Raw genomic sequence first — 26,401 nt, forward strand, 5'->3', positions numbered from 1 at the left:
CATCCATGACACAAAAAATCACACACAAAGCAAAGAAACAGCTGTTTTTTTATATCAAAGTGACAGTTAAGCCTTAAACATGGAGCTAAAAAAAAATTATCACCTCCCTGCAAGTTTTAAACGGCCCCTAGCACCGATTGGAGCTGAATTAATTCTCTGCAAAATAATTTGGGTAGACATTGAAACATCACCAAATCGGGCCCTGTGAACAGGAACAGTCCGGAAAGTAATACATATTTAAGATATGTGTAAATATCAAACTATATATTTGAATATATTCTGGTAATTTAGATATCAATGCTAGGCGAAGGCCTACTGATCCTTCTAGAACTGCTTTTTACTGATAATTTTGAATAATACAAAAAGGTATGAGTAAATTTTAAATGGAGGGCATATATTAACTGTTTCTTAGATATGAAGTAACTAATTTGGTATTTCCAAAGTTCCGATAACCAGTGTGGTCTAATAAGGAGAAAAACGGTACATTGAGAGCGCCCAAATAAATGCTTGAAATTGAAAAAAATTACATTGATAGTGATGGGGCCAAGACTAGGTGATGTGCGTCTTATTAAAATTGTAAACAAACTGGCCTTTGAAAGAATGATGTGGCACATATAAAAGAAGTTATCTAAGAATAAATGCAACATAACTTTAAAAATCCAGGAGCATACACCTCAAGCACGGGGACACCTGCTACAACCTCGACACAACAGAGGGACAATCTCCGTCAATATTATAGAAAAATAAAGGATATCCATCCATGACATAAAATCAGCACTTGTAAAGAAAAAAACACACAAAAAACAAAGAAACAGCGCATGCTTTGCTGTTCTTCATCTCAAAATCACAGTGGTGCCTAGCTTCAACACGAAGCACAAAAACCCTCACCTCACTGCAAATTTAACACGTCCTCGAGCACCGGTTTAAGTGGAATTCTTAGCAAAATAATTCGGTTAGACTTTGCAAGATGTCGCACTACCAATGCGGGCCCGGTCAAAAAGAGCATACTGAAATAATGCTATATATATATTGAAGAAATGAAAAAAACAATTAATACCATAACGAAACGTATTTTTCACCATCTGTAATTTGACAGAGTAAAAGTTAAGTGATAGTAAAGATACTCGTTTATCCTATGGTTATCGCATGGTTTGGATGTTAAGATGTTTATTTGAAAGTTTAATTCAGCCGCAGTAACTACTTTACAAGAACGAAAAATGCATACACGTTTAAATAGCAAACACATTGAGTACAACATGATCTGCATATAAATATAAAACATTTGCATATGAATCGTTTCAATTTTAAAACGATACTTTGCTAGCGAATAAAGTGAAACCTTGCAAATCTTTCGTAAACAATTCCACGAGGTCAACACTGTCAGCATATAACGAATATTTATAATTAACATATAGAGTATCAGAAAAAAAGTAATTATAAATTACATGAATATTATTATATTATGTGCATATCAAATATATTTAAGTAGATCAACAATCTTTCTACTTTTCCTGTAAAAGCTTTAAACCTAGTAGTATTGTTACGGGACGGGGGTTGTGTCTCATAAGTAAACGAACTATTACGGGTAAACACACTGGAGACTATGTTATTGGTCAATTCTACTATCTGTCAACCCTGGTGTCGAGTTACAAAATAAGTTATACTGGTAACGTAGCTGGCAAAATGGTCAAGGCAATGGTGGCGTAGCACGCAAAACAGCTAAGGCACTGGTCTAAAAATGGTATCTCAGAAACTTATTAACATCGACTTACTTATTACATGTCGACAGATAACAAGATTTATTTTAGCTTACAATTTAATACATTTACAAAATATCTAAATCTATTACAAGTATAAATCACATGGAAACCAACCAAAGCACCTAGGTTGTAAAATATACGTAGACTCTCCTTTTTGGTATGTTAATCGTTTGTCAACATCGAAGTAAACGTAGTACAACATCTAGGTCAATCATGGTTTGGGTCATTTATCCATCGGGGATGCATACAATAGCAAAGGTTCATGTGTTTCACGGGTTGCATCGACTGCGGCGCATTTGGTTTGCTTTGGTAATTTCATTTGTATCAGGAGTGAATGCCCTGGTAGCGGGCCGCAGTCTCTTTGAAGACTGTTGTGCACTCGTTTTTATACTTCTGTCCCACCAAAGTCTCGTGCCCCTATGGTGATGTCGGGCAAATTACTTTGTGTTGATTTGAAGCTGATCTCAGGTCATTAGGTCACTGACGTCAATAAACATAGTGATGCAAATGGCGGCAATTGTGAATGTTGACATTCTGTCGAGTCGGGAAATGGGCAAACGGGACTTATCTAAGCTTACTCTTAGCATGTATGGGCCCCGGTTACAATAGTCAGGCCTTACGTAAATAAAATAGCAAGGTAAAAAAGCGGGAACGTATAGAATAAGTATAGACAGAAAGTGGGAATATTCGTTCAGTCAATGGACCCCCTCCTGGTCAAACAATGAAGACGAACTCTATATTATTATTCCCAGTGACAGTACTAACAATATTTACATACAATAACAACAAAAGTATATGTAGTGTCATCAAATGTCTTATATACACGTTGGCTAGCAGTAAACGACAAACGCGAAAGTAGAATAGAGTGTTTACTGAGTAGCCCGAAAAAGTACAATCTTACAGCTAACCCTCTAAACCGTAACAGTATATACATTAACAACAGTAGTTACAACTTGTTCAACTCTCATATCAAGTCAAGGGAAAAAGCTACAAATTGAGGTAACAAACAAAAATTCGGGGAATCGAATAACGGTAAAAAATCGTCGAGAAAATAAACATCTTATGCTGAACTTGCACCACTAGCCATGCGAATCATCATTTGGAGTAATTTCACCAAAAATGCGACAGATTTTAAAAAACATGCTCCCAAAACCACATTCTAAAAGTGTAGGAGCTGCAAACGTAAATACAGTTAAAAAGAAATTGTATGCAATATTGCAGCAGTGAATTATTTATGAATAACAGTTTTCAAGAATATCCTTTGAAGATTATTTCCGAAACATACATTGAATGCCTTATCTGACGTTGTTAATGTTTCAGAAATTAATGTACTGAGAAGTATACTGATATAATGTTAATTATTTACCTTCAATATTCATGTTGTGTTCTTTATCCATTGAGTTTGATAAACTGTGTGGAAGGCCTTTAATTTGCAAGTTGAATTTATTTTTTTCTAGATGAACTGATATCCGCTCTGTAAAACATATATTGAATTTTTCTCAAATTACAATTTGTCACAAAAGTATATATTATGTATTATTTATCTATCCTCTTGCACATGAAGTTGCTGTTGTTGTTGTTGTTGTTGTTGTAGTAATTATGACATTGTACAAAGGATTAGCATTTCTCAATACTGTTATTTTCTTTCCATAAAATGACTACTGCTGGTATATAATATATTGTTAGTAGCTTTGGCGTACCGTGTGCTGTTCAAATACATAGCTGACAGTTGTTTTCACAGGATGCAGGTGCTTATGCGCAAGACCTTTTCTACGAAAAAATTTTAACTAGAGTTTGAAGATTGACAACGACAAATAAAATTATAATCCGAATTTAAACATGCGACATCCCACTTCTAATAGACATGTTACAAAAAGGTATATACTCCACGTTGAGGTTGACAAATTAGACTTTAAATGCGGGTATCGTATCAAAACATAAAAGTGATTTAAAAATTTAAATTACTTGTGTGTCAACTGAATCTTGTGTTTAAACTGCATAGTAATGACGTTCACGTATAAGTGTTTCTGATAACAAACGTCCTTTGAAAACATCATAGATAATTTCATTATAAATATTCCTTATGTAACAAATATTCAATAATAATTATTCCGTGAAGAATAAAAATGATATACCCCATAATATTTCTTCTTTTTTATATTTTGGAACACTGACAGGAGACAAGCGTTTAGCAGAAAGGACAGCAGAGAAAAGGTAGTAATGGATAAGAGAAAAAAAAAATCTCTAGCCAACCCTTAAAAATTTAAGCAACTTTTTTTTTTAATATTTGCGGTTTCGAAATCAATAGTGACGAACATTTAAATTAAAGATGTGTCAGAACTTTTGGACGGGTTGTACACAATACATAACCGACTTATCATACCATATTATGAAATATCGTTGGCGGGCGGTTGGACTTGCAGGCGAGCGGGAGAAGAGGGTACCCGTTTTGAGTAATAAACTCCCAACCTAGGCGCTTATCAAATTGGCACAACGTATGTATATACATAGAAAATGTGGAACTTTTTTTTATGGATTCATTTTGGATATTTTTTGCCGGTAATTTTGCAGAGGTTACATATTTTGAATTTTTGGCTATTATACATATGACCAGCATGACACCACTAGTAGGGCCTAACTAGCTCTTATTAGACATTTGAAATGATTTTATATATCATAATCTGTTACAACATACTCAGGAAAAGATTAATTTCCCTTATTATTTCCATGCAAAATGTGACTGGTTTGACCCAACAAAATAACTCAGAGGATTCTTCTCACTTTCAAGAATTTATTCCTCCTCCCAAACATCAATATTGAAAAAATTACCAGCGTATTGATTCGTGATAATTTGTAAACCGTCAAGATAACTATATCAGTTTGACTACCACATGTCAAGATAAGATTTATTTGACATCTTACTGATGAAAGATATAAGGTAACATTTTGTTCATGATTTTATTTTTTTTGGTGACGGATGTGCTTAAACCCTGCTGACTGCCATTGGCGATTGCCAAATAAACGGGCCACAAGATGTTACAAAATGGATCTTTAATATTAATTTAATACCAAACAGAAAACAATAAACTTGCGGAAAAGATGGTATACCGCGAGCATGGGGTGCAAAAATTTATACACCATACCCGGATTTCGACAATTAATGTCTCTTCAGTGATGTTAGAAATCGAAACGGTATTTGGAAGGCCATATAGTTTACCTCAATTTAGGATAGACTCTTGAATTTTGAAGAGTCGAAATAGGATGAACGGATCATATAAACCCGAAGGCAAATATAATACAAGCCCAAACGAAAAATATAAATAAATCTAAATTAAAAACAACGTTCAAACCTATGATTGCGTTGGATAAAAACTGCAATTTTTATAGGTGTGCATGTAAAACAAATTTCTTGGTAGAGGTGTCTAAATACAGCACAAACAACATTTTCCAAAAGACCAAAAAAAGTGAAAAGGTATATTTAAACAAAACGCATTTGACTAACTGGTCGAACAACGGATGTTCTTAAACCCTGCTGACTGCCATTGGCGATTGCCAAATAAACGCATCACAAGATGTAACAAATGGATCTTTAATATTAATTTAATACCAAACAGAAAACAATAAACTTGCTGAAAATGGTATACCGCAAACATGAGGTGCAAAAATTTGTACACCATATCCGGATTTCGACAATTAATGTCTCTTCAGTGATGTTAGAAATCGAAACGGTATTTGGAAGGCCATATAATTTACCTCAATTTAGGATAGACTCTTGAATTTTGAAGAGTCGAAATAGGATGAACGGATCATATAAACCCGAAGGCAAATATAATACAAGCCCAAACGAAAACATATAAATAAGTCTAAATTGAAAACAACGTTCAAACCTATGATTGCGTTGGATAAAAACCGCAATTTTTATACGTGTGCATGCAAAACAAATTTCTTGGTAGAGGTGTCTAAATACAGCACAAACAACATTTTCCAAAAGACCAAAAAAGTTCAAATGTATATCTAAACAAAGCGCATTTGACAAACAGGTCGAACAACGGATGTTCTTAAACCCTGCTGACTGCCATTGGCGATTGCCAAATAAACGCATCACAAGATGTAACAAATGGATCTTTAATATTAATTTAATACCAAACAGAAAACAATAAACTTGCTGAAAATGGTATACCTCAAACATGAGGTGCAAAAATTTGTACACCATATCCGGATTTCGACAATTAATATCTCTTCAGTGATGTTAGAAATCGAAACGGTATTTGGAAGGCCATATAGTTTACCTCAATTTAGGATAGACTCTTGAATTTTGAAGAGTCGAAATAGGATGAACGGATCATATAAACCCGAAGGCAAATATAATACAAGCCCAAACGAAAAAATATAAATAAGTCTAAATTAAAAACAAAGTTCAAACCTATGATTGCGTTGGATAAAAACCGCAATTTTTATACGTGTGCATACGAAACAAATTTCTTGGTAGAGGGGTCTAAATACAGCACAAACAACATTTTCCAAAAGACCAAAAAAAGTGAAAAGGTATATTTAAACAAAACGCATTTGCCTTCAGGTCGAACAACGGATGTTCTTAAACCCTGCTGACTGCCATTGGCGATTGCCAAATAAACGAATCACAAGATGTAACAAATGGATCTTTAATATTAATTTAATACCAAACAGAAAACAATAAACTTGCTGAAAATGGTATACCTCAAACATGAGGTGCAAAAATTTGTACACCATATCCGGATTTCGACAACTAATGTCGCAAGTTTTATACGTGTGCATGCAAAACAAATTTGTTGGTAGAAGGGTCTAAATACAGCACAAACACCATTTTCCAAAAGACCAAAAAAGTGAAAAAGTATATTTCAACAAAACGCATTTGACTAACAGGTCGAACAACGATTGTTCTTAAACCCTGCTGACTGCCATTGGCGATTGGTATAACTATAATTTTTCACTTCTTCGTACTAAAAACAACAAAATTATTTATTTTGTAAAAAATATTTTCATTCTCCATTTGAACTCTATACCTAACCACAAAATTATTTACCTGTGTATATTATTGTATATGGCGGCTTTTTGTTCGAGGTTATTGTTGTTTTTTTTTAAATTGTTTAACATCTCACAGCGGTAAACTACTGTTGCCTTTATTGATTCACCCCTTATTTTTTTGATTTTGTATTTACATTTTATCATATATCAAATTTATTAGTTCAGTGTATGTTCACTTGTGGTAATATGTCTTTTGATTGAGTTAAGCCAATTCAATTGATATTTTATAGTGTGTCTTTCTTTGTTGTGATGTTACGACATTTTTTCAGATAAGGGTGAAGGTTGGTACCTATTAAAACGTTTAAACCCGCTGCATTTGTTTGTACCTGTCCTAAGTCAGGAATCTGATGTTCATTAGTTGTCGTTTGTTGATGTGGTTCATAAGTGTTTCTCGTTTCTCGTTTTTCAATAGATAAGACCGTTGGTTTTCCCGTTTGAATGGTTTACACTAGTCTTTTTTTGGGCCCTTTATAGCTTGCTGTTCGGTGTGAGCCAAGGCTCCGTGTTGAAGACCGTACTTTGACCTATAATGGTTTACTTTTACAAATTGTGACTTGGATGGAGAGTTGTCTCATTGAAACTCATACCACATCTTCTTATATCTATTTAAGTAAACTATGCATACCCTAAACTGTGAATTTATGCTGAGTCATCATAGTTAAGGCCCAGGATTTTCCCAATCTTCATGAAATATTTATAAAACTTCATATGTGAGTTGATTTCATTAAAATCTCTGAGATAACCAGATTTTGCGAAATTCTGTAAGTTCCCTTTTTTCATCCAATATAGGTTTCATTTCTGTAAATATTGACAATGCAATTTCCCATGAAACTCCTTTTACGGCTGAACCTGTACAACTTTTACTATGAAGTTTCGATTTTTTTTTTCAAAGGTCAAATTATAGGGCTGTGCGGCATATTTTCAACATTTATATGCCCCGAACTTATTAGAGTTTAAACTTGTACTTAAATTCTGAACTACCCCTACCTTTACTTTTGGTCTCTTTCAGAATTCAAGGCTGCCGCTATATTTTTTTTATTTATACTGGTAACATTCCCAAGTTATGTCTCTATGAGATGAAACATAGAGATCATATCTGGGAATAAGTACGTATACAACATAATGTATCTATGAATATTATACATTCCTTAAAAGAGGCGTGGTTTAAGAAACAGCTGTATTTATAAAATGCAACCTTAAAGCCTGCTGACTGCCATGGCGATTGCCAAAAAAAAACGGATCACCAGATAAAGATGGTATACCGGAAACATAATGTGCAAAAATTTGTACACCATATCCGGATTTCAACAATTAATTTCTCTTGAGTGATGTTAGGAATCGAAACGGTATTTGGAAGACCATATAAATTTACCTCAATTTAAGATAGACTCTTGAATTTTGAAGAGTTGAAATAGGATGAACGGATTACATAAACCCGAAGGCAAATATAATACAAGCCCGCACACATGAGTTGCAAAACTTGATACATCATATCCGGATTTCGACAATTAATGTCTCTTCAGTGATGTTAGGAATCGAAACGGTATTATGAAGGCAACATAATTTACCTCAATTTAGGATAGACTCTTGAATATAGATGAATGGATTATATACATCCGAAAGCAAATATAATACAAGCCCAAACGAACAAATATAAACAAGTCTAAATTCTTATATAACTACTCTAAATATCAGCACAACAATATTGAATCTGCAAATTTTCGGAAGCAAATTTTTGTTCTTCCCTTGCCAGGATTCGAACTCATCCTATTGGGATATCGAGACAACACCACCTGCACTGTGTCCATCGCTCTAGATAACTCGGCCACCTACACTGAACTAATAATTCAACTTTCGGTGGTCTAGTGTTACATTTTCACGTCAGTAGAATCTAGAGTTGTAACACAGTACATGATATATTAGGCATGGTGATGGAATTGATTGCAGATTGTTTAAAAAAAAATGGACTACAAAATTAAACCGTATGACTACAAGATCTAAACAGACACCTACGGGACATCAGTAATAAAATATTAACCATAAAGGTTTCGAAAAAAATCATTACGAAAAACGAAATGGCTTCCAATTATGGTTGTCTTTTAATGAAATTTCAGGATTTGGTAACAAAAAGCAAACGCAACCTTACAATTGAGTATAAATCTTCCAGCTGTACCAAATTGAATGCTACATATTAAGACTTCACTGACACAGTTTTGCTATTGAAATACACGTTTTTCGCAGGAATATCTTTGATTTAAAGCATCAACTACATACTTGCAGTCTTTATGGACGCCTTCGAGATTGTTATGACCATTATAGAATATCTGTTTAAACATAATTTGTAATTGTAAAATCCAGATTTTATCATCATTTATTTCGTTTATACTCTTTTTCAGATTGTTTCGTATGTACATGTTTTGAACTACCACCGGTACCACGAAGGCTGAATGAATCTAAACAAGTTCACATTCTCTTAATTAACAATTTCAGGTAATCCTCTGTTGTTTTAATTTGATTTTAGCAATTCAATCTTTAGTTTATTATTAGTGACCTTGGCACTGTTAATTATCTCTTTTGTGATTTTTATTCATTTTGTCAAAGTTTACTGTGATTTAAAAACACTTTATATACTTTTTTTTTATAATGAAAAAAATGTTTGTTGAATAATGAATAGGCAAAGATTTCTTGCAGCATATTTACCAAAATCCAAATCCTCTGTTTCGTCGTCCGATGAAAAGACATCATCAGCAAAACCTGAAATTATACATTATATAACTCATTTTTTTCAGATAATATATTTTAAAATATAAATTTATTACTGAACAAAAATTGGACGCGACTTAATTAATTAAAGCACATTGCCGAGTGTATTTAATATTGCATACAAAGATTTTCTTATAAGCTTAAGATTTGAGAATAAAGGCAATTGGACATGCTTTGATACTATATCTGCCCTTGAATTTTTACTTGATAACATTTTTGTTCGCTTTGGAGATTCCGTATATCGTCAAGTTATCGGAATTCCAATAGGGACTAACTGTGCACCACTTATTGCGGACCTGTTTTTGTATTGTTATGAGTTACAATTAATGACTAAAATCAGCAAAGACCCATCGAAACAACATCTGATACAAAAATTTAACAATACTTTTAGATATTTGGATGATATATTGGCTCTCAATAATGACGACTTCAGTGTGTATACTAAAGAAATTTATCCTGTTGAACTTACTTTAAATAAAGCTAATACCAACAATGACCACTGTCCTTTCCTCGATCTTGATATCTATATCATTAACGGGAAGCTTAATACAAAAATTTATGATAAAAGAGATGATTTTTCATTTCCTATCGTTAATTATCCATTTTTAGATGGTGACGTTCCCTTGTCACCATCTTATGGTGTTTATATATCTCAACTTGTACGATTCGCTCGTGTATGTAACAACGTATTAGATTTTAGCGAGAGAAATTTATGTATTACTGAAAATTATTACAACAGGGTTTTCGATATCATAAACTAGTCAAAACATTTACTAAATTTTATCATCGGTATAAGGACATCATTCGTAAATATAACTCAACATGCAGATATCTTATACGTTCGGGTATTTCACATCCAATCTTTTATGGTAATATTCTTTACAAAGCACAAACATGTCAGTATTCACCTCAAAAGCTAACTAAACCTTTAAACAGACTTATTAAGAAGGGATATAGTTACGATACTGTTGTCAGGTCATTAAAGATTGCATATTTTGGCTTTAATATTAATTCACTTATAGGGTCTTTGCATCGGAATTAACACATTTATTCTAAAACCAGTTGTTGGCATGACACGGGTTATGTTCTTATCATATATTTTATGACGGTATAATACTAAACCCCTAACAGGAGGGATTGTGCCTGATATTCATATGATGAAGACATAATCTTTTAATCAGTTTAATTGAGGTCTGGAGCTGGCATGTTAGTAACTGCTAGTAGTCTGTTGTTATTTATGTAATATTGTCATTTTGTTTACTTTCTTTTGTTTCCTATTCTGACATCGGACTCGGACTTCTCTTATACTGAGTTTTACTGTACGTACGGTTGTGCGTTTGTTTTTTCTACATTGGCTAGAGGTATAGGGGGATGGTTGAAATCTCAAAAAACATGTTTAACCCCGCCGCATTTTTGCGCCTGTCCCAAGTCAGGAGCCTCTGGCTTTTGTTAGTCTTGTATCATTTTTAATTTTAGTTTCCTGTGTATAATTTGGAGTTTAATATGACGTCCATTATCACTGAACTAGTATACATATTTGTTTAGGGGCCAGCTGAAGGACGCCTTCGGGTGCGGGAGTTTCTCGCTACATTGAAGACCCATTGGTGGCTTTCGGCTGTTGTCTGCTCTAAGGTCGGGTTGTTGTCTCTTTGACACATTCCCCATTTCCATTCTCAATTTTAAACATGAAATGAATGAAACAGTTTCATATATACACATATTTTGGGGACAACAGTATGATATTAAACGTTTTACTTCGATTTATTTGATGATTTATCATTTGAAGAATCGAGTTACAGAACAAATTCTTTAGAAACAACTGACAACAAACGATTATCATATGATGCCTTCAAATTACTTTAAAATAAATTAAGAAATTTACCTTCATTCCATTCTCCAAATGTCGACATGCGTCTTTGTAATCCTTCATGTAAATGAAAAAATAGTAATATGAAATTGTAAACGTAACAACATCTAAATGCAAACATGCACTACATTAGTTCCATCCAATGTATATCGCTCATTACTATCGCATTCTTTGATAAAAACAGGCTCAATTGAAAGCCTTTAAAAGGGTAAAAAATGTCAATAATACAATACATTGTTTTTCAATAATATCAGATCATGGCACAACATGCCTTCATGGAATGAACATTTTCAAAATAGGAGTACTCTGTTAAGTATACGATTAAAATACCTACCAGCCTGTAAATAATACGCAATACAGCTTATCAACATTCTGAATAATAACAACTAAACTGAGTACTATATTTTTAAAGGGAAATGCCGTTATGTTGATGTTTACATCTGATAATTTGAAATGTGTGCATAAATAGTATAATACCATAGAAAGATTTAAACCTAGACACCATTTGTTTTTGATGTGTAACTAGTGTACTAGGCTAAATGAATTGAAATTCATTGATGAGAGCGCATACATTACTTACTTTGTACGCTCAAGGTATGAAGCTATTAGCACAATTAAACATATTTAAGGCACAATATTATATTAAACTTTTTACTTAGATGTATTTGATGAGAAATTATTTCAATATTATTGAAATTATTCTAATTAATAAAAACCAAATTGAATTTCCGTTTTGACGCATGGGTTACTGTACTTTTTACATTACTGTATACACATAAACTCACTCATGATAGTGTTCCTTTGCTCTTGCAGTTTATCATTCAATCTTGATATCAAGCTCTTACTGGTTTTGCACACAAGGCATATCAAATCTTTTTTACAGTCGTCACATGTAAGTATTGTATCAACTGGCTTTTCCATTTCTTCTCTCCTAATTTCGGGATTATCGTCTACCAATTTTAAAAAGAGCGATCAAATGAAAATGCATTATGGTAAATCGATAAAATCTACTGGGAAAGGAGACGTAATAGTTCAAGGTATAGTACTAAGTATAACTAAAATCGACTTTAACACATTCATAAAAGTAAATCAATACATTGTTTACGAAAACTAAGCTACTATATATAATATGAATTATCCTGCAATTGTTTTTTTTCGAATACTTCTAAAGATTTCTATTGTCCTTTAAGTTGCATATTTCGTCTGTAAGCTAAAGTAAATTCATTATTTCTGTACATTTTTTAATTGTAGTAATTACGTACCATTATCCTCATTTAACTGGCATGTCACATCGAGTTTAATCATTTGCTCTTCTTCAATGTATTTTTCAAAGTCACACACTTCAATGAATTTTTCTAGAAAGGATTTCACTGCCATTTCAAGTGATGAAAGTGAGCTAAATGTATGACTAGCTGTAGTTGTTTGAAGAGCTAGCCTCCCAGATATATCTATTTTTGCATACTCTACATGGAACCAGTCGCGTAGATGCTGTATTTTACTATTAATAGTATCTGCTATGGAAACAACATCCCATGAGTGTTTCTTTTGTGTGTAATGCCAGGTCCATATCACAGAGAAATCGACACTTTCTGCAAGAAAATTTACATTATTATAGATTTTATTACTGATTTTCTAATTGATATCATATTTGATTATGCATTTATATGAGCTGTTTTATCGTTTATGATCAGGCTTTCTAAAGTTTAAAAATGAAAGTTAATGATTTTTGGAATAATAAGATTAATCATTCCATGCGTTCTACCTTAGTATAATTTATTTTGTTATAGGAAGTAATAAAAAGTAAAATCACAAAATACTGAACTCCGAGGAAAATTCAAAAAGGAAAGTCCCCAATCAAATGGCAAAATAAAAAAAACAATCACATCAAACGAATGTATAACAACTGTTATATTCCTGACTTGGTACAGACATTTTCTTATGTGGTAACTGGTGGATTGAACCTGGTTTTATAGCTAGCTAAACCTCTCATTTGTATGACAGTCGCATCAAATTCCATTATATTGACAACGATGCGTGAACAAAACAAACAGACACAATAGGTAAAAATGTCAAAAAAGGGGTACAGCAGTCAACATTGTGTTATCATCTAAATCACTATAAAAACAAACAAATGTAACGAAGAAGCACAAAAAGGCATACATCAAATTCAAAATCCTCGTTTTGCTTATATTATACGATTTTATTTATCTATGTAAGATCCACCCATAAAGGATGGAAGGTTTTAAGTACTGGCGTAAAATCGCGCGTTTGAAATTCGCACAGGTAGACATAAAATGATTTTATCGTTCAAAGTATGAGGGGATACATAAATACAGAGTCACGTAAAATGGATATAACAAAAAACAGACTTAACAGTAAAAGTAATATTTATAAATAAAATAAAATAATTGTGTGGTACAATGTATGACGATATACATAAGTACAGATTCACGTCAAATGTATATCACAAAAAACAGACTCAAAAGTAAAAGTAATATTAATAATTAAAATAATTTTGTCGTTCAAAGTATGACGGGATACATAAGCACAGAGTCTCGTCAAATGGATATCTCAAAAAAATAGACTTAACAGTAAAAGTAATATTAATAAAGATAAATAAAAGAATACTATAACACGATAGTAAGATGATAAACAACGTCAGTACGCAAAATCTATACTTCAAGACCATCGTGTATTATTTGTGAAGTTGATACGGAATATTTATCAACAAGTTCTTGGTACCTTCCGATGAACTTTTTTAGAAAAAGAACGAGACGTTCTTTGACATACCCCTGGTTCATCAACTTTCTGCTCAGACACTGGTGACGTTTTACAAAGTCTGAGTAGGAGCTGCAAGCTCTTGAATACCGAATAAGTTGGGAAATGTATATCCCATATGCAGGTGAAGTTGGTATATTGCTACTAAGGTGGGGGAAATTGATAATTTCAAAATTAAAATCGTCTCGTTTGTCATAGATTCTGGTACTGAGATGACTGTGTATGTCAAATTCGAGGTAGAAGTCTAAAAATGAGGCGGAGGAAGCCGTGACTGTTGTTTCTTTAATTTCTAGTTCTGGTGGATATATTAATGGAACCAAGTCAGAAAAGTTCGGATATGGTTAGTCTAAACATTATACCTATTATAATAGAAAAACGGAAGACATGGGATATCCATCCATGACACAAAAAATCACACACAAAGCAAAGAAACAGCTGTTTTTTTATATCAAAGTGACAGTTAAGCCTTAAACATGGAGCTAAAAAAAAATTATCACCTCCCTGCAAGTTTTAAACGGCCCCTAGCACCGATTGGAGCTGAATTAATTCTCTGCAAAATAATTTGGGTAGACATTGAAACATCACCAAATCGGGCCCTGTGAACAGGAACAGTCCGGAAAGTAATACATATTTAAGATATGTGTAAATATCAAACTATATATTTGAATATATTCTGGTAATTTAGATATCAATGCTAGGCGAAGGCCTACTGATCCTTCTAGAACTGCTTTTTACTGATAATTTTGAATAATACAAAAAGGTATGAGTAAATTTTAAATGGAGTCCATATATTAACTGTTTCTTAGATATGAAGTAACTAATTTGGTATTTCCAAAGTTCCGATAACCAGTGTGGTCTAATAAGGAGAAAAACGGTACATTGAGAGCGCCCAAATAAATGCTTGAAATTGAAAAAAATTACATTGATAGTGATGGGGCCAAGACTAGGTGATGTGCGTCTTATTAAAATTGTAAACAAACTGGCCTTTGAAAGAATGATGTGGCACATATAAAAGAAGTTATCTAAGAATAAATGCAACATAACTTTAAAAATCCAGGAGCATACACCTCAAGCACGGGGACACCTGCTACAACCTCGACACAACAGAGGGACAATCTCCGTCAATATTATAGAAAAATAAAGGATATCCATCCATGACATAAAATCAGCACTTGTAAAGAAAAAAACACACAAAAAACAAAGAAACAGCGCATGCTTTGCTGTTCTTCATCTCAAAATCACAGTGGTGCCTAGCTTCAACACGAAGCACAAAAACCCTCACCTCACTGCAAATTTAACACGTCCTCGAGCACCGGTTTAAGTGGAATTCTTAGCAAAATAATTCGGTTAGACTTTGCAAGATGTCGCACTACCAATGCGGGCCCGGTCAAAAAGAGCATACTGAAATAATGCTATATATATACTGAAGAAATGAAAAAAACAATTAATACCATAACGAAACGTATTTTTCACCATCTGTAATTTGACAGAGTAAAAGTTAAGTGATAGTAAAGATACTCGTTTATCCTATGGTTATCGCATGGTTTGGATGTTAAGATGTTTATTTGAAAGTTTAATTCAGCCGCAGTAACTACTTAACAAGAACGAAAAATGCATACACGTTTAAATAGCAAACACATTGAGTACAACATGATCTGCATATAAATATAAAACATTTGCATATGAATCGTTTCAATTTTAAAACGATACTTTGCTAGCGAATAAAGTGAAACCTTGCAAATCTTTCGTAAACAATTCCACGAGGTCAACACTGTCAGCATATAACGAATATTTATAATTAACATATAGAGTATCAGAAAAAAAGTAATTCTAAATTACATGAATATTATTATATTATGTGCATATCAAATATATTTAAGTAGATCAACAATCTTTCTACTTTTCCTGTAAAAGCTTTAAACCTAGTAGTATTGTTACGGGACGGGGGTTGTGTCTCATAAGTAAACGAACTATTACGGGTAAACACACTGGAGACTATGTTATTGGTCAATTCTACTATCTGTCAACCCTGGTGTCGAGTTACAAAATAAGTTATACTGGTAACGTAGCTGGCAAAATGGTCAAGGCAATGGTGGCGTAGCACGCAAAACAGCTAAGGCACTGGTCTAAAAATGGTATCTCAGAAACTTATTAACATCGACTTACTTATTACATGTCGACAGATAACAAGATTTATTTTAGCTTACAATTTAATACATTTACAAAATATCTAAATCTATTACAAGTATAAATCACATGGAAACCAACCAAAGCACCTAGGTTGTAAAATATACGTAGACTCTCCTTTTTGGTATGTTAATCGTTTGTCAACATCGAAGTAAACGTAGTACAACATCTAGGTCAATCATGGTTTGGGTCATTTATCCATCGGGGATGCATACAATAGCAAAGGTTCATGTGTTTCACGGGTTGCATCGACTTCGGCGCATTTGGTTTGCTTTGGTAATTTCATTTGTATCAGGAGTGAATGCCCTGGTAGCGGGCCGCAGTCTCTTTGAAGACTGTTGTGCACTCGTTTTTATACTTCTGTCCCACCAAAGTCTCGTGCCCCTATGGTGATGTCGGGCAAATTACTTTGTGTTGATTTGAAGCTGATCTCAGGTCATTAGGTCACTGACGTCAATAAACATAGTGATGCAAATGGCGGCAATTGTGAATGTTGACATTCTGTCGAGTCGGGAAATGGGCAAACGGGACTTATCTAAGCTTACTCTTAGCATGTATGGGCCCCGGTTACAATAGTCAGGCCTTACGTAAATAAAATAGCAAGGTAAAAAAGCGGGAACGTATAGAATAAGTATAGACAGAAAGTGGGAATATTCGTTCAGTCAATGGACCCCCTCCTGGTCAAACAATGAAGACGAACTCTATATTATTATTCCCAGTGACAGTACTAACAATATTTACATACAATAACAACAAAAGTATATGTAGTGTCATCAAATGTCTTATATACACGTTGGCTAGCAGTAAACGACAAACGCGAAAGTAGAATAGAGTGTTTACTGAGTAGCCCGAAAAAGTACAATCTTACAGCTAACCCTCTAAACCGTAACAGTATATACATTAACAACAGTAGTTACAACTTGTTCAACTCTCATATCAAGTCAAGGGAAAAAGCTACAAATTGAGGTAACAAACAAAAATTCGTGGAATCGAATAACGGTAAAAAATCGTCGAGAAAATAAACATCTTATGCTGAACTTGCACCACTAGCCATGCGAATCATCATTTGGAGTAATTTCACCAAAAATGCGACAGATTTTAAAAAACATGCTCCCAAAACCACATTCTAAAAGTGTAGGAGCTGCAAACGTAAATACAGTTAAAAAGAAATTGTATGCAATATTGCAGCAGTGAATTATTTATGAATAACAGTTTTCAAGAATATCCTTTGAAGATTATTTCCGAAACATACATTGAATGCCTTATCTGACGTTGTTAATGTTTCAGAAATTAATGTACTGAGAAGTATACTGATATAATGTTAATTATTTACCTTCAATATTCATGTTGTGTTCTTTATCCATTGAGTTTGATAAACTGTGTGGAAGGCCTTTAATTTGCAAGTTGAATTTATTTTTTTCTAGATGAACTGATATCCGCTCTGTAAAACATATATTGAATTTTTCTCAAATTACAATTTGTCACAAAAGTATATATTATGTATTATTTATCTATCCTCTTGCACATGAAGTTGCTGTTGTTGTTGTTGTTGTTGTTGTAGTAATTATGACATTGTACAAAGGATTAGCATTTCTCAATACTGTTATTTTCTTTCCATAAAATGACTACTGCTGGTATATAATATATTGTTAGTAGCTTTGGCGTACCGTGTGCTGTTCAAATACATAGCTGACAGTTGTTTTCACAGGATGCAGGTGCTTATGCGCAAGACCTTTTCTACGAAAAAATTTTAACTAGAGTTTGAAGATTGACAACGACAAATAAAATTATAATCCGAATTTAAACATGCGACATCCCACTTCTAATAGACATGTTACAAAAAGGTATATACTCCACGTTGAGGTTGACAAATTAGACTTTAAATGCGGGTATCGTATCAAAACATAAAAGTGATTTAAAAATTTAAATTACTTGTGTGTCAACTGAATCTTGTGTTTAAACTGCATAGTAATGACGTTCACGTATAAGTGTTTCTGATAACAAACGTCCTTTGAAAACATCATAGATAATTTCATTATAAATATTCCTTATGTAACAAATATTCAATAATAATTATTCCGTGAAGAATAAAAATGATATACCCCATAATATTTCTTCTTTTTTATATTTTGGAACACTGACAGGAGACAAGCGTTTAGCAGAAAGGACAGCAGAGAAAAGGTAGTAATGGATAAGAGAAAAAAAAAATCTCTAGCCAACCCTTAAAAATTTAAGCAACTTTTTTTTTTAATATTTGCGGTTTCGAAATCAATAGTGACGAACATTTAAATTAAAGATGTGTCAGAACTTTTGGACGGGTTGTACACAATACATAACCGACTTATCATACCATATTATGAAATATCGTTGGCGGGCGGTTGGACTTGCAGGCGAGCGGGAGAAGAGGGTACCCGTTTTGAGTAATAAACTCCCAACCTAGGCGCTTATCAAATTGGCACAACGTATGTATATACATAGAAAATGTGGAACTTTTTTTTATGGATTCATTTTGGATATTTTTTGCCGGTAATTTTGCAGAGGTTACATATTTTGAATTTTTGGCTATTATACATATGACCAGCATGACACCACTAGTAGGGCCTAACTAGCTCTTATTAGACATTTGAAATGATTTTATATATCATAATCTGTTACAACATACTCAGGAAAAGATTAATTTCCCTTATTATTTCCATGCAAAATGTGACTGGTTTGACCCAACAAAATAACTCAGAGGATTCTTCTCACTTTCAAGAATTTATTCCTCCTCCCAAACATCAATATTGAAAAAATTACCAGCGTATTGATTCGTGATAATTTGTAAACCGTCAAGATAACTATATCAGTTTGACTACCACATGTCAAGATAAGATTTATTTGACATCTTACTGATGAAAGATATAAGGTAACATTTTGTTCATGATTTTATTTTTTTTGGTGACGGATGTGCTTAAACCCTGCTGACTGCCATTGGCGATTGCCAAATAAACGGGCCACAAGATGTTACAAAATGGATCTTTAATATTAATTTAATACCAAACAGAAAACAATAAACTTGCGGAAAAGATGGTTTACCGCGAGCATGGGGTGCAAAAATTTATACACCATACCCGGATTTCGACAATTAATGTCTCTTCAGTGATGTTAGAAATCGAAACGGTATTTGGAAGGCCATATAGTTTACCTCAATTTAGGATAGACTCTTGAATTTTGAAGAGTCGAAATAGGATGAACGGATCATATAAACCCGAAGGCAAATATAATACAAGCCCAAACGAAAAATATAAATAAATCTAAATTAAAAACAACGTTCAAACCTATGATTGCGTTGGATAAAAACTGCAATTTTTATAGGTGTGCATGTAAAACAAATTTCTTGGTAGAGGTGTCTAAATACAGCACAAACAACATTTTCCAAAAGACCAAAAAAAGTGAAAAGGTATATTTAAACAAAACGCATTTGACTAACTGGTCGAACAACGGATGTTCTTAAACCCTGCTGACTGCCATTGGCGATTGCCAAATAAACGCATCACAAGATGTAACAAATGGATCTTTAATATTAATTTAATACCAAACAGAAAACAATAAACTTGCTGAAAATGGTATACCGCAAACATGAGGTGCAAAAATTTGTACACCATATCCGGATTTCGACAATTAATGTCTCTTCAGTGATGTTAGAAATCGAAACGGTATTTGGAAGGCCATATAATTTACCTCAATTTAGGATAGACTCTTGAATTTTGAAGAGTCGAAATAGGATGAACGGATCATATAAACCCGAAGGCAAATATAATACAAGCCCAAACGAAAACATATAAATAAGTCTAAATTGAAAACAACGTTCAAACCTATGATTGCGTTGGATAAAAACCGCAATTTTTATACGTGTGCATGCAAAACAAATTTCTTGGTAGAGGTGTCTAAATACAGCACAAACAACATTTTCCAAAAGACCAAAAAAGTGAAAATGTATATCTAAACAAAACGCATTTGACAAACAGGTCGAACAACGGATGTTCTTAAACCCTGCTGACTGCCATCGGCGATTGCCAAATAAACGCATCACAAGATGTAACAAATGGATCTTTAATATTAATTTAATACCAAACAGAAAACAATAAACTTGCTGAAAATGGTATACCTCAAACATGAGGTGCAAAAATTTGTACACCATATCCGGATTTCGACAATTAATATCTCTTCAGTGATGTTAGAAATCGAAACGGTATTTGGAAGGCCATATAGTTTACCTCAATTTAGGAAAGACTCTTGAATTTTGAAGAGTCGAAATAGGATGAACGGATCATATAAACCCGAAGGCAAATATAATACAAGCCCAAACGAAAAAATATAAATAAGTCTAAATTAAAAACAAAGTTCAAACCTATGATTGCGTTGGATAAAAACCGCAATTTTTATACGTGTGCATACGAAACAAATTTCTTGGTAGAGGGGTCTAAATACAGCACAAACAACATTTTCCAAAAGACCAAAAAAAGTGAAAAGGTATATTTAAACAAAACGCATTTGCCTTCAGGTCGAACAACGGATGTTCTTAAACCCTGCTGACTGCCATTGGCGATTGCCAAATAAACGAATCACAAGATGTAACAAATGGATCTTTAATATTAATTTAATACCAAACAGAAAACAATAAACTTGCTGAAAATGGTATACCTCAAACATGAGGTGCAAAAATTTGTACACCATATCCGGATTTCGACAACTAATGTCGCAAGTTTTATACGTGTGCATGCAAAACAAATTTGTTGGTAGAAGGGTCTAAATACAGCACAAACACCATTTTCCAAAAGACCAAAAAAGTGAAAAAGTATATTTCAACAAAACGCATTTGACTAACAGGTCGAACAACGATTGTTCTTAAACCCTGCTGACTGCCATTGGCGATTGGTATAACTATAATTTTTCACTTCTTCGTACTAAAAACAACAAAATTATTTATTTTGTAAAAAATATTTTCATTCTCCATTTGAACTCTATACCTAACCACAAAATTATTTACCTGTGTATATTATTGTATATGGCGGCTTTTTGTTCGAGGTTATTGTTGTTTTTTTTTAAATTGTTTAACATCTCACAGCGGTAAACTACTGTTGCCTTTATTGATTCACCCCTTATTTTTTTGATTTTGTATTTACATTTTATCATATATCAAATTTATTAGTTCAGTGTATGTTCACTTGTGGTAATATGTCTTTTGATTGAGTTAAGCCAATTCAATTGATATTTTATAGTTTGTCTTTCTTTGTTGTGATGTTACGACATTTTTTCAGATAAGGGTGAAGGTTGGTACCTATTAAAACGTTTAAACCCGCTGCATTCGTTTGTACCTGTCCTAAGTCAGGAATCTGATGTTCATTAGTTGTCGTTTGTTGATGTGGTTCATAAGTGTTTCTCGTTTCTCGTTTTTCAATAGATAAGACCGTTGGTTTTCCCGTTTGAATGGTTTACACTAGTCTTTTTTTGGGCCCTTTATAGCTTGCTGTTCGGTGTGAGCCAAGGCTCCGTGTTGAAGACCGTACTTTGACCTATAATGGTTTACTTTTACAAATTGTGACTTGGATGGAGAGTTGTCTCATTGAAACTCATACCACATCTTCTTATATCTATTTAAGTAAACTATGCATACCCTAAACTGTGAATTTATGCTGAGTCATCATAGTTAAGGCCCAGGATTTTCCCAATCTTCATGAAATATTTATAAAACTTCATATGTGAGTTGATTTCATTAAAATCTCTGAGATAACCAGATTTTGCGAAATTCTGTAAGTTCCCTTTTTTCATCCAATATAGGTTTCATTTCTGTAAATATTGACAATGCAATTTCCCATGAAACTCCTTTTACGGCTGAACCTGTACAACTTTTACTATGAAGTTTCGATTTTTTTTTTCAAAGGTCAAATTATAGGGCTGTGCGGCATATTTTCAACATTTATATGCCCCGAACTTATTAGAGTTTAAACTTGTACTTAAATTCTGAACTACCCCTACCTTTACTTTTGGTCTCTTTCAGAATTCAAGGCTGCCGCTATATTTTTTTTATTTATACTGGTAACATTCCCAAGTTATGTCTCTATGAGATGAAACATAGAGATCATATCTGGGAATAAGTACGTATACAACATAATGTATCTATGAATATTATACATTCCTTAAAAGAGGCGTGGTTTAAGAAACAGCTGTATTTATAAAATGCAACCTTAAAGCCTGCTGACTGCCATGGCGATTGCCAAAAAAAAACGGATCACCAGATAAAGATGGTATACCGGAAACATAATGTGCAAAAATTTGTACACCATATCCGGATTTCAACAATTAATTTCTCTTGAGTGATGTTAGGAATCGAAACGGTATTTGGAAGACCATATAAATTTACCTCAATTTAAGATAGACTCTTGAATTTTGAAGAGTTGAAATAGGATGAACGGATTACATAAACCCGAAGGCAAATATAATACAAGCCCGCACACATGAGTTGCAAAACTTGATACATCATATCCGGATTTCGACAATTAATGTCTCTTCAGTGATGTTAGGAATCGAAACGGTATTATGAAGGCAACATAATTTACCTCAATTTAGGATAGACTCTTGAATATAGATGAATGGATTATATACATCCGAAAGCAAATATAATACAAGCCCAAACGAACAAATATAAACAAGTCTAAATTCTTATATAACTACTCTAAATATCAGCACAACAATATTGAATCTGCAAATTTTCGGAAGCAAATTTTTGTTCTTCCCTTGCCAGGATTCGAACTCATCCTATTGGGATATCGAGACAACACCACCTGCACTGTGTCCATCGCTCTAGATAACTCGGCCACCTACACTGAACTAATAATTCAACTTTCGGTGGTCTAGTGTTACATTTTCACGTCAGTAGAATCTAGAGTTGTAACACAGTACATGATATATTAGGCATGGTGATGGAATTGATTGCAGATTGTTTAAAAAAAATGGACTACAAAATTAAACCGTATGACTACAAGATCTAAACAGACACCTACGGGACATCAGTAATAAAATATTAACCATAAAGGTTTCGAAAAAAATCATTACGAAAAACGAAATGGCTTCCAATTATGGTTGTCTTTTAATGAAATTTCAGGATTTGGTAACAAAAAGCAAACGCAACCTTACAATTGAGTATAAATCTTCCAGCTGTACCAAATTGAATGCTACATATTAAGACTTCACTGACACAGTTTTGCTATTGAAATACACGTTTTTCGCAGGAATATCTTTGATTTAAAGCATCAACTACATACTTGCAGTCTTTATGGACGCCTTCGAGATTGTTATGACCATTATAGAATATCTGTTTAAACATAATTTGTAATTGTAAAATCCAGATTTTATCATCATTTATTTCGTTTATACTCTTTTTCAGATTGTTTCGTATGTACATGTTTTGAACTACCACCGGTACCACGAAGGCTGAATGAATCTAAACAAGTTCACATTCTCTTAATTAACAATTTCAGGTAATCCTCTGTTGTTTTAATTTGATTTTAGCAATTCAATCTTTAGTTTATTATTAGTGACCTTGGCACTGTTAATTATCTCTTTTGTGATTTTTATTCATTTTGTCAAAGTTTACTGTGATTTAAAAACACTTTATATACTTTTTTTTTATAATGAAAAAAATGTTTGTTGAATAATGAATAGGCAAAGATTTCTTGCAGCATATTTACCAAAATCCAAATCCTCTGTTTCGTCGTCCGATGAAAAGACATCATCAGCAAAACCTGAAATTATACATTATATAACTCATTTTTTTCAGATAATATATTTTAAAATATAAATTTATTACTGAACAAAAATTGGACGCGACTTAATTAATTAAAGCACATTGCCGAGTGTATTTAATATTGCATACAAAGATTTTCTTATAAGCTTAAGATTTGAGAATAAAGGCAATTGGACATGCTTTGATACTATATCTGCCCTTGAATTTTTACTTGATAACATTTTTGTTCGCTTTGGAGATTCCGTATATCGTCAAGTTATCGGAATTCCAATAGGGACTAACTGTGCACCACTTATTGCGGACCTGTTTTTGTATTGTTATGAGTTACAATTAATGACTAAAATCAGCAAAGACCCATCGAAACAACATCTGATACAAAAATTTAACAATACTTTTAGATATTTGGATGATATATTGGCTCTCAATAATGGCGACTTCAGTGTGTATACTAAAGAAATTTATCCTGTTGAACTTACTTTAAATAAAGCTAATACCAACAATGACCACTGTCCTTTCCTCGATCTTGATATCTATATCATTAACGGGAAGCTTAATACAAAAATTTATGATAAAAGAGATGATTTTTCATTTCCTATCGTTAATTATCCATTTTTAGATGGTGACGTTCCCTTGTCACCATCTTATGGTGTTTATATATCTCAACTTGTACGATTCGCTCGTGTATGTAACAACGTATTAGATTTTAGCGAGAGAAATTTATGTATTACTGAAAATTATTACAACAGGGTTTTCGATATCATAAACTAGTCAAAACATTTACTAAATTTTATCATCGGTATAAGGACATCATTCGTAAATATAACTCAACATGCAGATATCTTATACGTTCGGGTATTTCACATCCAATCTTTTATGGTAATATTCTTTACAAAGCACAAACATGTCAGTATTCACCTCAAAAGCTAACTAAACCTTTAAACAGACTTATTAAGAAGGGATATAGTTACGATACTGTTGTCAGGTCATTAAAGATTGCATATTTTGGCTTTAATATTAATTCACTTATAGGGTCTTTGCATCGGAATTAACACATTTATTCTAAAACCAGTTGTTGGCATGACACGGGTTATGTTCTTATCATATATTTTATGACGGTATAATACTAAACCCCTAACAGGAGGGATTGTGCCTGATATTCATATGATGAAGACATAATCTTTTAATCAGTTTAATTGAGGTCTGGAGCTGGCATGTTAGTAACTGCTAGTAGTCTGTTGTTATTTATATAATATTGTCATTTTGTTTACTTTCTTTTGTTTCCTATTCTGACATCGGACTCGGACTTCTCTTATACTGAGTTTTACTGTACGTACGGTTGTGCGTTTGTTTTTTCTACATTGGCTAGAGGTATAGGGGGATGGCTGAAATCTCAAAAAACATGTTTAACCCCGCCGCATTTTTGCGCCTGTCCCAAGTCAGGAGCCTCTGGCTTTTGTTAGTCTTGTATCATTTTTAATTTTAGTTTCCTATGTATAATTTGGAGTTTAATATGACGTCCATTATCACTGAACTAGTATACATATTTGTTTAGGGGCCAGCTGAAGGACGCCTTCGGGTGCGGGAGTTTCTCGCTACATTGAAGACCCATTGGTGGCTTTCGGCTGTTGTCTGCTCTAAGGTCGGGTTGTTGTCTCTTTGACACATTCCCCATTTCCATTCTCAATTTTAAACATGAAATGAATGAAACAGTTTCATATATACACATATTTTGGGGACAACAGTATGATATTAAACGTTTTACTTCGATTTATTTGATGATTTATCATTTGAAGAATCGAGTTACAGAACAAATTCTTTAGAAACAACTGACAACAAACGATTATCATATGATGCCTTCAAATTACTTTAAAATAAATTAAGAAATTTACCTTCATTCCATTCTCCAAATGTCGACATGCGTCTTTGTAATCCTTCATGTAAATGAAAAAATAGTAATATGAAATTGTAAACGTAACAACATCTAAATGCAAACATGCACTACATTAGTTCCATCCAATGTATATCGCTCATTACTATCGCATTCTTTGATAAAAACAGGCTCAATTGAAAGCCTTTAAAAGGGTAAAAAATGTCAATAATACAATACATTGTTTTTCAATAATATCAGATCATGGCACAACATGCCTTCATGGAATGAACATTTTCAAAATAGGAGTACTCTGTTAAGTATACGAT

The 26,401-nt window shown here is 33.2% G+C and overlaps 1 protein-coding gene across 1 annotated transcript in view; it reads right to left on the reverse strand.

The window, feature by feature from the left end:
* Positions 1 to 26,401, reverse strand: part of LOC127732830 (uncharacterized) — a 127,376-nt gene that overhangs the window by 78,946 nt on the left and 22,029 nt on the right. The window contains exons 8-15 of the mRNA XM_052242010.1: positions 26,095 to 26,136; positions 24,150 to 24,203; positions 17,753 to 17,860; positions 12,717 to 13,043; positions 12,240 to 12,404; positions 11,470 to 11,511; positions 9,525 to 9,578; positions 3,127 to 3,234 (exon numbers count right to left, since the gene is read on the reverse strand). Coding sequence (XP_052097970.1) covers positions 3,127 to 3,234; positions 9,525 to 9,578; positions 11,470 to 11,511; positions 12,240 to 12,404; positions 12,717 to 13,043; positions 17,753 to 17,860; positions 24,150 to 24,203; positions 26,095 to 26,136 — 900 coding nt within the window. The remainder of the gene's footprint in view (positions 1 to 3,126; positions 3,235 to 9,524; positions 9,579 to 11,469; positions 11,512 to 12,239; positions 12,405 to 12,716; positions 13,044 to 17,752; positions 17,861 to 24,149; positions 24,204 to 26,094; positions 26,137 to 26,401) is intronic.

This window comes from Mytilus californianus, unplaced genomic scaffold (assembly GCF_021869535.1).
Source record: "Mytilus californianus isolate M0D057914Y unplaced genomic scaffold, xbMytCali1.0.p SCAF_29, whole genome shotgun sequence".
Taxonomy (NCBI): Eukaryota; Metazoa; Mollusca; class Bivalvia; order Mytilida; family Mytilidae; genus Mytilus; species Mytilus californianus.